Genomic DNA, 15,566 nt, shown 5'->3' on the forward strand with positions numbered 1-15,566 from the left:
TGACCTCAGTGGCAGGCAGGGTCTCTGACAAGAGGCTGATTATCACGCGCTGGTGACGCCGTCGCTGAGGCCTCCGCAGTCCAGTCAGCAGGAGAGCCAGGTCCGAGAGCTGCATTGGAGTCAGTGCTGCTACTAGAAGGAGGTTCTTTCCAACCAGCATAAGAAGCAGAATACAAGTAGTCTGTCGCAAAACAGTTGCGTTGTAGTGTACATGTATTTACCACGGAGAGTTTAGAGATTAGAAGGTGACTATGATATGAACGGTTTGTGGCTTAGTTTATGCTGTTGTAGGTTAGAGTAACATCCTCTAACTATAAAGCATGTAATCTGTGTCCCTCGCTTATCTTGATCGACTTGGTGACTTAATTGCAGGGGACCCAAAGACGTGTGGAGGGCCTGGTCAGAATGAGGACGTTTTGCAGGTTGAAAACAAAAAAAGGCTTTTTATAGAAGACACTCCAGCAACACTACAACAGGCAAGGTGTTTTTACAAGGGGTTTTGACAGGGGCATTTTTGCTGTTGCCATTATGTGTGAACCAAAGTTCCCATTCTTGGACTGCGGAGGAGTGACGTAATGCCATATATGGCTCTGGTAGCTAAGCCCTAAAGCATACTCTGTTTTATTCTCTATTTGACAGAACCATAATTAATGAACATCATGCTGTATTGAAGAGGACTTGAAACTAGCGAGCTGCCCCCTGATGACTATTGGAGAGAATACAGGTTTAAGGCATTTCCACATTGGCTTCACTTGTCAGGACAGGAGGACGCTGCCTGGTTAGCCATCGCTTTAATTTGTTGTTGCTCCAATCGGGAAGGTTATTCCTGTGGCTCATGGAGCTTCTTCTCGCCTACCCTCTTGAGCGGCCTTATCTTAGAGCCTTGGTGTGATTTCCTTGCATTTTTAAAGGCAAGTTATTTCTCTGAATGGTACATTTCAGCAAGTCCCTTTTGAAGCGACTACAGTTAAAACAAGCTTTGCAAATCATGCACAGTGCCTCACACATCAGAGAACCCCTCTGTACAAAATGTGAAACTCACTCACACACACACACACACACACACACAACCTTGCCCGCCTTTGTGCTGCATTTTGTCTGAGGTGATGGCACCGAAACTGCAGCAGAGGCTTTTGAAGTCACCCTAACCCGTGGCGTGTCATCCCCTCTCTCTGACAACCCCCCCCACCCACTTTCCCTCTCTTTCTTTTAAGAGAGCCCTGACTTCTCTTCCCGTGGAAATAATTGGATGAGTTATTAATCATGCTCATTAAGTCAGAAGGTTCATTAGCTTGTAAATATCGGCCGTGGTTTGGGAGTTGTGTTTAGCAGAAGATTTTTTTTTTTAAATCTTGTGCATGATTTGCATAAATCTACTGACTTTAACTCCACATTGAAAACTTTAAATGTCATCGTTGGAGAAGCACACTCTGATAGAAACCAGCTGAGCCGAGGCGCCTCGGTTTGCTTGAAGATTAAAGGAGAGGACGTTGACTGGACGGAGGAAAATGGGGCAGCTCAAACTGTTCCTGAAGCAGCAGGTGTGTGTGTGTGTGTGTGTGTGTGTGTGTGTGTGTTTTAAGTCTGAGAGACTGATAAGAGTGTTTTTACTGACCCTGCTGTGAGTGCCCGCTGCAGCGGATGCGGCGTTGCAGCAGTTCAAAGCGGAGCAAAATATCAATGAAGAGCAGAACTTTATCCACACAGATTGGGTGTCTCCGTCCTGTTACTGTGGCCACAGTTATTTTCTCTTCAACAGTAACGCAGTTTTTCAATCCAGTATAGGATTGAAGTCTGAACAGATCAGAACAGATGTTAGAGAAGGACCTCAACCATCTTGTATGTGCTGTCACATCATCAGATCATGGAGGAATCCAATAGAACACAATGCGACACAGAAAAGTACAAAATAAATAACAGTGACACAGTTTAATAACATGTCTTTGGCATATATGTACTTCAAATTTATTGTCATTTCAATGACAATTCTGTCTATTTTCATCTATCCTACATTATGTTTTACGCAAGAGTGAAGTTAGGCAAGAATGATCCCAGTCGCTTCCACACAGTGAGGCTTACAGCTTATTAATGACACTGGTCTTGTATCGGTACTCGGGATCGGCCGATACCCAAAGCCCAGGTATCGCTATTGGGATTCTAACTTGGATCAGTGCATCCTCAGTTTGTACCATTATTCTTCTGGTCTGACATGCAGCTGGAACCTTTGGACAGATTTTTTAAATATTTTGACAGCTCCCCAAAAGTGAAGCCAAAACACCTCGAACCTGGTGGCTGGTTGTTTTCACACGCTTTTTACACTTCAACTTGAACTACAGAAATACTTGCGACTTCACTCCTACGTCTCCAAGTCGGCCTTTAAAGCCAAGATCACGCAGCTGTTTCTCAGGCTGTTAGCATGTTGCTTTCTCCACTCCTTGGCACTTTTTAACCCTGTTATTTATTTATTTTCCTCTCCTTTCCCTCAAGAGGTTTTCGCCTCTTGTCAGGCCACAGTTGAAAATAAGAATTTTTTCTTAATCTGTTTCGCCTGGCTTTTAAAGGTTAAATGAAAAAAAATAAATAAACATTGCATACGATCAGTGTGCTAAATACCCGGTGGCTGTCGAGCCCATGCAATTGCCAATTCCTCGAGACTCACCTTCTCTTGGCTTTTTTAAACTTGCCATCCTGGTATCCAAGTTTTTCTTGCAACCGGTGAACGTAAGGTGAGAAAGCACACCCTGGTTTCTGGTCTTTTCTACTCTAAATGGACCATCATTTACTAAATGAACATCATTATGTATATGGAAGAAGACTTGGAACTGGAGATTGAGACCATAAAATGTTTACTGAGGGAATAAATTAAGTGAGAAGTAGAGTCATTTTCTCATAAACCAGAGGAGTTGCCCCCTGGTGGTCAGTAAATAGACTGCAGGTTTAAGTCACTTCAGGATTGGCTTTTCAGAACTGGAGGTTGCCGCCTGGTAGCTCATCATCTCTGCTTGAGACTGGAGGCTCAAGGCTACATTGTCCAATGCTGTCGGAGTGATATGCTACATCAGCGTAGTGTTCTCTTAAAGCGACAGGCCATCGACATCTACCGTATTATTATTATTAATAATTAATTTTGAATGGGACCCTACTTTTTTCAATTCATCTACTCTTATACCTTTTTGTTATATTTTACACACACACACACACACACACACACACACACACACACACACACACACAAGGCAGGTGGAGCAGGCACATGACAACGTGATCTCTGGGCCTCTTCAAAGTTTTTAATGGGGGAGTGGTCCATTTCTCCAGCTGCACAGCTGTGAGGGTAGGAGGGGCTCTTGAGAGACAGAGCAGGGGAGAGAGTGAGAGAGAGAGAGAAGCCGGGCTACTGCGATTGAGAACAGTAGAGGGAATATATCTGGACAGCAGCAGAAAGCTCTCCCTACCTCACTGTGCCATGTGTGCACAGTGAGCCTCACACCTGTTTACCAGTAGATAGGGAGGACTTGACCACCATGCAGGGCCGGGCTGGCAAAGCCCCCAAAAGGGAGATGGTGATAGAGTCCCCGCAGCAGTACAAGAGCCTGGCTGAGATTGAGGAAGAGGTGGAGGTCGGGTCACAGGTGGCAGCGGTAAGTGCGCTCTGTGCCATCTTTAATATGGAAGTACGTTTCATTTTTTCTTCTAAAAATCGTCTCCCTCTCTTGGGTAAATGTAACCGATCTGATTGTTTTTTTATCTCTCAGATTCCCTTCCAAGAGCAGCTTTGAAGATCTGTCTTTTAAACGGGTTAGACGGAAATGGGAAGTAGCAGCTTCAGGGCAGGCTCCCTCCAGGGGGTTGGACGTTGATCTTTTTTTAGGAAATAGAGCACTTGTGGCTCTCTTTTGTTCATTAACTGTTCCGCCTGAGAGTCAGGCGGGCTGTCAAGTTGGCTGAAAAGTTGGTGCAATGATAAAATACGCAGGCAAAAACAACCTGTACCAATTTTCTTTTTTTAAATGAAGATATTTCCAAAGTTGGACTGGCATTTGGAGAACTTAAGAGTCATTTCATTGCAAAATGTCACTAAATTTGAATAGTTTTTTTTCACGAAGTTAAGATTAGAACTTGTTAAACTGACAGTATTTGAATTTATAGAACGCGATAACAGCCACATCTCCATCAGCCTGAATGGCAATAATCCAGGTTGGAACTCAGGACCGACGATTTTCTGCATATCAGATGATCTTTTGCCTCCAAAGGGCTGAGCGATATGGAGGGATATTTTCATGACATCATCGGGAGGATTGGTGGGACCAATGAAAATGTAAAGCCACGGTCAGACGACCGTTTTAATTGGCCTTGGTTCGTCCCGTGCTCTTTGGGCCCGGATCAAGAGGCTAATCCAAATAATATGGATCATAGCCGCGCCCGCAGCTGGGCCAACATACAGAAAGGTGGAACTCTGGGTAATATTTTGTCTTGTGGCAGATTTTTTCGTATGAGAAAGTTGGTTTATTCTCCTCATACAACCATCGGGACATTTTTCTGTATAAGACCATATGACATGAACTGCACAGAATTTGTGTAAAAATCAAATCTGCAGTTGGGGAATTAGGTTGGGTATCACATACACACGCAATAATTTAAAATCTAAAATCTGTCTTAGTTTAGCTGTAAATAGATCAAAGCTTTGTTTACTTCCTTAGGATCTGAATATGCCGTTGCGGCCACACGTATGTGTGTGTGTGTCATATTTTTTTTACATCACAGTCGGGCTGGTTGGAGGAATCCCTTGAGTCTTTTCTGTGGAATGTCAGCCGACGTCTGCTGGGAGTTTAATCTCTCCATCAAGAACTATGCTCCACTATCTTACCTTCTGTCAAGCATCGACGCTTACAAGGCCATCTTTGTTATGGTGTAGCAGCAGGATTTACTCGTACGGGAAGAAGAACACTGTTTGAACTGTATGTGTTCCTGCGCTCAGTGTTGAGAGATTTGTCAAGTGAACACTATTTGCTTCTCTAGTTCAGGTTTTGAACGTGAGCTCATGACACCGTGGCTGGTACAACGGCACACGCCGTCCCATCCATCCTCGAGCGTCTCCTCTTTTCTCAACCCACATTCACGTCTGTCTCTGTGCCACTGTAGCTGTCAGTAAAAGACAATAGCAACTTGTTGTCCAGACAGCGTGAATACCCCAGACGTGTAACACTGATACCCTTATTGGCTCAGCGACTGTGGCTCAGTGGTAGAGCAGGGTCGTCCTTCAATCAGAGGGTCGGCGGTTCGATCTCCAGCCCATGTTGATGTGTCCTTGGGCAAGACACTTAACCCCTAAATTGCCGTAGCTGTGCCTACGGTGTGTGAATGTTAGTTAGTCCTAATGGCTTTGTGGCCTTGCATGGTAGCTCCTCCCAGCAGTGTATGAATTGGTGAATGATGTCATGTTGTGTTAAAGCAGTTTGAGTGGTTGGAAGAAAAGCGCTATACAAGTACAGTCCTTTTACCATTAAGTGGATGACTATCGCACAACAAATTATGACAATTCAATGAAAGGCCACAGCTGTACGGAACAAAATCACGTAGTCTGCCTTGCCACGTTTTTCCATGTTGCTGATCCACTGCTGCAATTTGTTCTTTCAGGTAAAACCGAAGATCATCGAGCCTCTGGACTATGAGACTGTGCTTCTGCAGAGAAAGACCCAGATCATCAGTGATGTTATGCGGGACATGCTACAGTTCCCCATGGACGACTTCCAGGTAAGACCTCGTGAGAGCACTCTGAGATTCTTTTTGAATGAAAAGTGCTTTACAAATAAAATGCATTATTATTATTAGTTATTATATTATATATTACACACATAGTTGTATTCTTAGTTTAGCATTTCCCCTCTCAGAGGTCAGAGCAGTGACCTTGAATCTTGTTAAGGCTATTATGCCACTAAGGCTATTATGCAACAACAAATTGCAGCAGTGGATCAGCAACGTGGATTATGCCACTTACTAGGAGTACTATGTGTACATAGGACGGAGGTCATGATGGATGGGTGATTTTGGGCTGTACTAAATAAATTGAATTGGGTCAAACAAAAACACAGCACTTTCACTCAGATGACCTCTGTTCATGTCTCACGTGAAACCACAACTTAAATTACGTAGCAAAAGTACTAATTTTAAACTAAACAATGATATTTTTTAATGTCAGGATTTGAATGCAAACACTTCATAAAGAGCTGCAGCATCAGGATGGCAGAGATTGGAGGAGGAATAGTCATTTTTGCAATAATCTCACCTCCATTTTGTCGGAGAAACTAATATGATGAGAGGACTAGGGTCAAGGCCCCAGATGGAAGCTGCTCAGAGTGGAAATGAATAAATATGGATGACTGTAGTTTCGTCAACCAGGATGCTTCAGAGGTATTCCTACCATACACTGGAAGACTAAAGTCTGACACCCTCTCTCATCAATGATAGATGTGAGTTACAGTCTATAAGATTGTGCGAAGACTAGAGCTGCTGCAGGGTCACTATCTGCAACTGGATTCCTTTTGAGATCATTTCCCATCCTGCTTTGGTCTACCGCCACGAATATAATATAATAAATAAATAAATACCCCATTGGTTGTTGCTGTTCCTGGTAAACAAAAAAAAATGTAGAAAAAATCCTATTTGATAATAATAAAGTGAGATCTTAAGACAAAAAGACCGACTTAAGAAGGCTCTGACCGAGTTTTCTGACCACTGTACAGCTAACGATCAAGACGACACAAGTCGAGCACAGCTCTTATAATTTTAAGAACTCAAGAAGCAATGGTGCAACCCACGAGACACACCCTTTTAAAAGTAGTTCATACTTTGATGTCGTTTACGTCCACCAACACAGCGCTTGACTTGTGTCTTCCGAGAAAATCGTTTCCTCCAATAGCTGAGCACAGATGATGACGAGCTCATGACATTACTAGATCTGCTGCTTGTGTCCCAGGGAGCTCAAAGACCGTGTCAACATTACCTCACCGGAGCACTGAGATGGATGTCGGCAGGGTCCACTCCCAGTTGGAGAGAGCGAGAGAAAATAAGGCCCATAAATACTCACTACAGCATAGAATGTGTATTAATCCACCGCTGAAAGTAGTCCCCAACAAATCCACTGTTTTATCCTGTTTTAATACCATATGCTAACAACTACAGTGCCCCGCTGTTTGAGCTAATCGTTACACCTTTTATGAAGTTAGGAAGTGAACCAGTTTTCGAAGATTATCCCTTTTCAAGACAAAAAAGAAAATTAGGGGAACAAAGGAAAGGAATAGACTCCACACACTGAGCAATAACAGAGTATGGTTCGACCGTACAGTCTGCTACAATCAGTAGATGATGAGTGGTTTTCATTACTGTCTGCAGAGCACAGCCCTTAGTAACGGCCCTCTATGTGAGTGTGAGTGTGCGTGTGAGTGTGAGTGTGCGTCCGACCCAGTCCGTCCATCTGGCTAACCTGCCATATGTTTTATATCACTGGGCTGTAAGAGAGGGGGGGGGGGGGGGGGGGGGGGCAGCCAGACATGTGGGTCTCGCTTTTGCACATGCTGCACAGATACACTTATGGATACACCCTTTCAAAACCATAACTGCAAGTGTTGAGTTCTGGATTAACGTCTTAGACTGAATGTGGTCATAGTTTCCATTAATAAACATAACATTTCTATTTTGTTTATTTAGATTCTTCAAATATTTGATCCTGCTCATATGTACGGATAAAACACAGTGACTTTCATCTTTCAAAGTAGAAAGAGTTCATTCGGAAGACTCCTCTCCTCCCGTCCCCGACCACTCCGCCCAGATAGTGCTCGAGATTTAATTCCTGCCTGGCATCAACCTATCTGCCTGTGTCACTGCCTGTGGGAACACGCTCCTCCGGCTCAGTGGACGCCATCAAAGCCCTGGTCTCATGTGTGAATGCTGTTAATTGTCAGCCGGCAGTACGGTTTTGATTGACAGGGGCGTGCTATGGCCGAAGTTTTAGGCTCTGAAGCTTGTGCGAGTACAACTTGAGTGTCTATTCAGTGTAAAAAATAAGTCATACTGCATTCAAATTCAGCCATTATCAGCGCATCCTTGAGTTTTTATGATTACCAAACGCAGGGCAACTCAGCCCCCACTCATCCTGCTGATACACTATCAAAGGTCTTAAAACAAGTGGGACTTTTTGCAAAATATTCTCTTTTTTGCCAAGAGATATTTCTCAAAAAGTCCCACTGATGATCAATACTACTATTGTGTCGCTAGCTTGGCTTTACCAAAGGTACAAATCCTACCGGCAGCTCGAAGAATATATATATATATATATGTCTTGTATAATCCGTGTCGTTCTTACAGTTGAACTTTTGTATTTATTAAACTAACAAGCTAGCTGAGTCCCCCTGCTCAAAGTCTTTATGCTAAGCTAGACTAACTGCCCGCTAGCTTTTATATTTATCCAACAGATATGAGAGTGATTACTAAACACATTTTCAATATTTTTTTTTGCTCTTGTTCAGCTACAACAAAAGCATAAAGAGTCATCTCTTTTTCCAAGTATCTTTTGTAGCCATACCGTCCTCAATGATCAATAATGTCCTCCCTGTAGACGTTTAACACATCACTCAATGGTAACTGAGTTCAGTTTGGGCTTCTGACAAGTCTTTGATTGCTATTGCAATGGACACATGAGGACACAGACTGAATAACTGTATATGCTTCCCAGTGTAAAGAGGAGATTTATGACAAAACTAGGTCATTGTGCCACTGTTTCCTTCTCTGCTTTGTGAGTTGATTTGAAAAGCAGAACACTCAGTGGGAGCAAGGCTCGCCAGCCCAACAGTCTTGATGCCCCGAGGCGCCTTTTGCTCCTCAGCTATGGATCTTAGCTCTCCGTTCTCTCTTTGTATCTGTCTATTAAGGCTAGCAGGATAAAGAATTAGGAATAATACAGGCTGCGGAATATTCTCTGCAGTACTGGTTATTGTATTTTGTCTCATCTCTACTTCTTTAACTTGGCTTGAAAAAATACTTCATAGTTGATGATCAATAATATCATAAGACAATGATTATCATCCTTAAAGGGGGCATATCAGGCTTATTTTCAGGTTCGTACTTTTATTTTATTTTCAGGTTCATACTTGTATTTTGGGTTACTACTGGAATGTGTTTAGACATTTAAAAAAAACATATTGTTCATCTCATACTGTCGCTCTGAATATACCTGTATAACAATATCTGTTTGAAACGCTCTGTTTCTGCCTAAAAAAACATGGTCAGCTCTGATTGGTCGGCGTTTTCCAGTATTCTGCATCAGAGATTAGCAGCACTTCTACCGATGGCTCTATAGTTGTGACATCAACCTGACGCTTGTTTAAAGGCACAGTTTCTGAATATGTGTGCATTTTTCCGTGGATTGACAATTTGGATACTTTACCGTATTTATAGAGCACCTAGACCTGCATTTTTAATATAAAATATGGGAATTTCACTTTGTTCAATATACAAAGCTAAGCTAAGCTAACTTGCTAGCGTCACATTTAGCAGCCAGATAAGAGAGTGGTAACGATCTTTTCATTCTCGTCAAGAAAACAAAGAAGGAGATTTTCCAATCAGAGCTAACAATCACAATATGATGTGGAGCAGGGGTCCACTTCAGGAGGCTGGTCTGTAGCTGACCTTGACCTCTGTTTTTCCATAAAAGGAAAGTACATAGATATCCGCCCTATTGGAATAAATCCAATTTCATAGATTCACAAGGAGATGTAAAACCAACACCAAACATACACCCAAAGCGGGAAATGTGTTGAGTAAATATGTATACAAACACCAGCCGGATGGATCTGTTGTGCCAGTCTGTTTTTTTTCTCTCTCCCCTCAGATCTCCACCCTGAGGCGCCAGGGCAGGACTCTGTTCTCCACCGTGCCAGAGACTGCAGAGAAAGAAGCTCACTCACTGTTTGTCCAAGAGGTAAAGCTAACACATACCTGGGCGTAAGCCTGCTATGTCCATTCCTCATCCCTCCGTCTTCTGCCAAAGGCTCAACCTCACCGTCTTGAGTAAATCTCTGCTCTATCCTCTTTTTTTTGGGAGCGCAGCCATGTTTTCTCTCCTTTCACCCAAACACAGGTGCTTCGCCTTTTGTCCGGATAATACAACTGGCTCTCACACCCTGAAGACCCATCAGATAATGGAGCACATAAGTTCAGACATGAATCCAGCCGACGATTCATACTGATCTGTTCACGGCGTTGCCGTAAAGCAGAGCGTATTCGATTTCACGGGGAAGCGAGCAAAAGTGTTTGCTGACCGCTCAGACGAAGGGAAACTGATACGGTGCGCGTCAAAAACGTATGACGTTGGCCTTCAAATGAACTTCCACTCTCGGTCTCCGCCCTCACAGGTTCCCTGACGGTGGTGGTTCACGTCATGTTGTTTGAGAAGAGCTGGGGTTTGGTTGGGGGTGCGATCTGATAGAGCCTGATAGGGGATAGTCCCCTGCGGCTGCAGCCAGGAGTTACATCATAACTACATCTGGAGTCACTGGGAGGCCTTACACATGGGCTGTTCTTTATTTTCCCACTTTTTAGTGACCCCTGGCCTTGGTCGACATCTGTATTTTATGAATTCTCAGAATTGATAAACACACATCGGAACATCACAAAGAGACAGTGTGGTTGCCCCTTCATAAGAGGAAATCAAAACAACTGAAAACCAATAATCCCTCAAAAACATGTTGACTAGGAAACTTCCTGGGAGCTTGAACAGACAATGACCTAAAAGATTTATAGACGTTATGAAATTGCATTGCAAACTATATAGGAAACAACTCTCCAGGGGAGATGGTGATTTTGACTTTTCCTTCGCTGGTGGTCTGTGATTTTTAATCTAGTCCGAAGCACATGTGTCTGTTATTTTTCAGCCCCTTCCTCAGTAATGTTTAGAGCTTTTATTCACACCAGACTTCACTTGGATGTAAAGTATCTCAGTGATCTTCCCAGGGCTGTTTCTGCTACAGCTCCTTCCAGTCTTAAAGTCTGCCTCCCCTCCATGTCCAAGCGCTTTTGGGTAAAACTCAAATATACTTTATATATAGTGTTGTTTTAGAAACCTGAGCCTGTCTGGACCGTGTGTACACGTCTTAATTTGCTCTTGTTTAAATGACTCCGCTCTCTGTCTCTGCAGTGCATCAAGACCTACAAGTCCGACTGGCATGTGGTCAACTACAAGTATGAGGAGTATTCTGGAGACTTTCGCCAGCTCCCAAAGTGAGTGAGGTGTTTGAAAGGGTTTGCTTTAATGTAGGATCAAGTCTTTTTAGATGCTACTTCAACAGATTCTTAGAATGTGTTCATTTTCAAAGCCGTCCAGCTGTTTTCTCTGTAGCTTTATATCAATAGAAGCATGCGCCGTTCAGCTAATGGTCGGCATTGTCCATCGTGTAGCACACAATGCTGCAAAATCCAGGCGAGGGGTTTTGTAAATCTTCTTTTGTTACGTGACACTACCCTTTGTTTACAGCCCTCTGAGTGTTTGAGCCAGAGCTCTAGAAACACGGAAATGTGTGTCTCGGAGGCTCCGAGCTCCTCACCACAACAATAGAAGGCTTCCTATGTTGTTCTAGCAAGGATAAGCAGAGCTATTCTGGGACCGCTGCTGATTGATATCATTGAAGCTCCAGGGAAATCCCCCAATGTCTTGCGTGTCCTTGGTAGAGAGACTTTCCTTAAGCACAGGAATGTGCTTTACAGATGTTGTGTGTCACGTTTAAAAACCGAGACCTGTCCTGGCCTTGGCCTTGACACTGTTTATGCTGCTGGTTCCCCCGAGGACACCGGGTCTTGTAAACGTCAAAGGGCAAACTCTCCATCTGGGGTTTGAGCTGCACTTAGATAAGCAGCTGCAGCAATCATGCTACATCCTGTAAAGCTAGAATTTCTGAGTAGCACTAAAATAAAAAGAAATAAAAAAACATCCTTTTGCAATTTGCACTTTTTGTATTTGGATAGCTACACAGTCAAGAATGTGTAGTTCTTTTGAACCCTCTCTTACCTTTGAAGATATTTGAAGATACATTAAGAATGACCTCTGACACATTTGATCGTTATCACACCTTTACCAATATCAGTAACGATGACGTTTTAACCTCTGAGGACAAAAAACAATATTTCCGTGGTTCCGTTGTAGCCCATGGATATTGGGGCCAAGACTTCCTCTTCCGTGCGTCTCCCATTCTTCACAGTCTGATACACAACCTCAGACCCAAGACGGGAGTTCAGAGACAACGTCTACGACCGGATTCTTTCACAAGTAGCCAGTTGACTAGGTAATTTTGAGCTAATAAAAAAGCAGATAGCCAGCGGGTCCTAGATTGCTTCCGCCTCTTTCCCTCTCACACGGACGGTTTAACTGCATGCAACCTAAGCCGGCTCCAACGTGATTGCTCAATAACACTTAGACTCCCGTAGTTTTTTTAATTTGATGTAAGTCCATGGGTGGTGTGACCTTTCAGTAAACTGAAGCTGGCCTGAGTGAACTTTTCCCTGTGCTTTCAGTAAGGTGTTGAGACCGGAGAAACTGGCAGCTCACCTGTTTGAGGTGGATGAAGATGTGGAAAAAGACGAGGTGAGCCCACCGATCCCAAACCTTCTTTCCTCTTCATTCAGGGAATGCTGTCTGTCCCGTCGTCTTCATGTCAGGCAATGAACTTCCCTTTCGCTAGGCCTCACCCAACTCCGTTCAAACAGAAACATGATTAAAAAGGAATGAAAATAGAGCACATATTGAATTTATTGCACAATATTGTATTAATTGTATCTAATTCCATTCCTTTAATACAAACCAACCTTTGGATGTTTGGTTTAATGTTCTTGTCTCACGCCGTTTCCCAGAATAACTGACATCTTCGTAGCATTTTAAGGGCCCATTTCCTTCCAATAATGACCTTGCTCCAGGCATTGATTTAACGGGAAGGCCAGTGACCTTTGACGGACACACCATCGTCACTAAAACCCCTGAGATTAGAGAAGTGCACTGTGGCTGTTAATGAAGAGCATCTTTCTCAGGACTGAACACGTGGGCTTTAGAGCTCAATGTGTGTAAATTAATTCACATGAGAGCAGGTATGTCTTTTGGGGTACACGCATAAAGATCTAAATGAATGTGATTCACATCTGTGTAAAGTTGATTTAACGGTAGAATACCCAAATTAATGTTCTTTTTTTTTTACTTCTGCACCTCCTCTTGCAGGACACAGCTTCCATTGGATCTCAGAAGGGAGGAGTATCTAAACATGGTTGGCTGTACAAAGGAAACATGAACAGTGCAATCAGTGTTACTATGCGGGTGGGTGCGGTCACAACTTAATGGAAATCAGAGCAATTTATGAACACACCAAGATAAAACAAATTCAATGTAGTGTAAATGTAGGCCCATCTTAAAGGGTAATTTTGGTATTTTTATACCTGGACCCCTTTATCCCATGTTTTTATGTCGGGACAACTATTTGTGATATTGGTCCGGTATCGAAGGAGAATGCTGCAGCCACTAAACTGGCTACAATTTAGTCTTTAGGGGTAACTCCTCACCGTCAATGCACAACGATATGGAAAGAACCCCTTTACCTTTCACTTGATTCCATCAATTTGTTATTGTGTCGGGAATATAGGTTCCAAGTAAGAAAATACCAAAGTTACCCTTTAAAGGATTAAAATAACATTGATCATCTTTTCAACCAATCCTTTTAATAAATAAGTAAGCTTTTCTAATAGAACACTTAATAGCACCTCACTCCCTATGGTGTGCAGCAAACAATGATCTATAATTGTTTGTTCCCTTTTGAAAACAATGTGTTGTTCTGGATACAATCTTTATATAGAACACTTTTCAGGGTTTGGTAAGTGTGTTATTCAGTTGAAAGTATTTTGTAGTATTGTCATAATTACAGCTTATTTCATGAAATCACATCATGATATCAATGTAAGGAGAATACAAACCTTAGACTTTCTCCGCTGCTCGTACTTTTTCACATTTGCGTTAAACTTTCCCACGCCCCATCTCCACCCGTGTGGTATTTTTAGAGAAAAAGAGGCCTTTTGGGATACTAACATGCTCTGTTTTTCATCATCTAGTCCTTCAAGAGGAGGTACTTCCATCTGGCCCAGCTGGGAGATGGATCCTACAACCTCAACTTCTACAAGGACGAGAACACCTCCAAGGAACCCAAAGGAACCATCTTCCTTGACTCATGCATGGGGGTTGTTCAGGTAAAGGATCGTATCCACTGTGGCTTTTGAAACTCACAGTATGAATTCAGAGAAATTCCAGTGTACATTCTTCCAGCTTCTTGTAGAAAATGGGCCTCTAAAGGGCTGGGATGTAATAACAACTTTAACGTACTGAAATGGACTGTGTGAAATCATTCGCATTTGTGTTCTTACAGAACAGCAAAGTGCGTCGGTTTGCCTTTGAGCTGAAGATGCAGGACAAGAGCACGTTCCTGCTGGCGGCGGACAGCGAAGCAGAGATGGAGGAGTGGATCGGCACCCTCAACAAAATCCTCCACAGCAGCTTTGAACAGGCCATGCAGGAGAAGAGGAACGGAGACCTGCACGACGGTGGGGTTTTCTGCATTTTTGTTTAATTTCCTTGATATCTTGTCTCTTTTCGCAGCTTAATTATTTCTGCATGCGTTTATGTGCAGTGTCTGTGTCTGCATTTGTTCGCCTATCTTTTGATGCTTGCCTGTACCCCATGGAATGATCTCTCGGATGTTTCCTTATGCCAAGCTCTCATGCTTGATAAACAACTTTATTATCAATACTTTTACGTATGTAATCCTCCTCGCAGAGAGGCAGAGACCAACACGTCATTATGTTTTATTTAATTGCATCAGCTAACATGTTGATCTCGCCAACAGACGAGGAGCACGGAAAAACAGACCTCTCTTCCGGAAGTTTCCAGGACAGCTTTCAGGTAGTCTGTTTTTCCCATCTGTAGTAATGCTAGAACAATGCTAAACACCTCTGTTTGACCAAACCATATGGATTAGTCCACATATTGTAGAGGTGCTTTGGATGTCTGAAGGTGACATATGATCACGTGGAAGCGGTCTCAAATGTAACCGCTTTACTTTTTGGGGTGGAACTGCCGAACAGCTGGATTTCCTGCAGCCAGGTTTCCTGTTGGTACAAGCAAACATCTGCGATAGTGTGTCTGGACTCCAAATGCAGAGGCCAGATGAGGCCAAGACTGACGCTAAACAGGAGTGGGGCGTGGCAGTCTGGAAACAAACGTTTACCTGGGGAACACATTGGAGCATTTGGCAGCTTAAGAGACTGATATTTCTTCTCAGGAGTTGGTGGAGACCAAAACTGAGCTAAAAGAGTGTGAATATAAGACTTGATGATTGCTAACGTGCTAAATAGTTTGCTAGCATGTTAGCCGTATCAACTATATAGGTGATAATATGGCAATGTTGGGTTTTTACAGCTTGTTGCAGTGCCCCCAAGTGGCCAGAAAATATGTTACTGCAGTTTTAAGGATAGAGAGGGTTGAAGGGTTC

General features: G+C 43.1%; 1 protein-coding gene across 2 annotated transcripts in view; it reads left to right on the forward strand.

Moving 5' to 3' along the window:
- Positions 1-3,485: 3,485 nt before the first annotated feature.
- Positions 3,486-15,566, forward strand: part of dock9b (dedicator of cytokinesis 9b) — a 39,169-nt gene continuing 27,088 nt past the window's right edge. For both annotated transcript variants that reach the window (XM_034548235.1, XM_034548242.1), the window contains exons 1-9: positions 3,486-3,638; positions 5,635-5,751; positions 9,884-9,973; positions 11,189-11,271; positions 12,559-12,628; positions 13,253-13,348; positions 14,134-14,268; positions 14,445-14,619; positions 14,922-14,977. In XM_034548235.1, coding sequence (XP_034404126.1) covers positions 3,522-3,638; positions 5,635-5,751; positions 9,884-9,973; positions 11,189-11,271; positions 12,559-12,628; positions 13,253-13,348; positions 14,134-14,268; positions 14,445-14,619; positions 14,922-14,977 — 939 coding nt within the window. In that variant the 5' untranslated portion in view covers positions 3,486-3,521. The remainder of the gene's footprint in view (positions 3,639-5,634; positions 5,752-9,883; positions 9,974-11,188; positions 11,272-12,558; positions 12,629-13,252; positions 13,349-14,133; positions 14,269-14,444; positions 14,620-14,921; positions 14,978-15,566) is intronic.

Source organism: Cyclopterus lumpus, chromosome 2 (genome assembly GCF_009769545.1).
Source record: "Cyclopterus lumpus isolate fCycLum1 chromosome 2, fCycLum1.pri, whole genome shotgun sequence".
In the NCBI taxonomy this organism is placed as follows: Eukaryota; Metazoa; Chordata; class Actinopteri; order Perciformes; family Cyclopteridae; genus Cyclopterus; species Cyclopterus lumpus.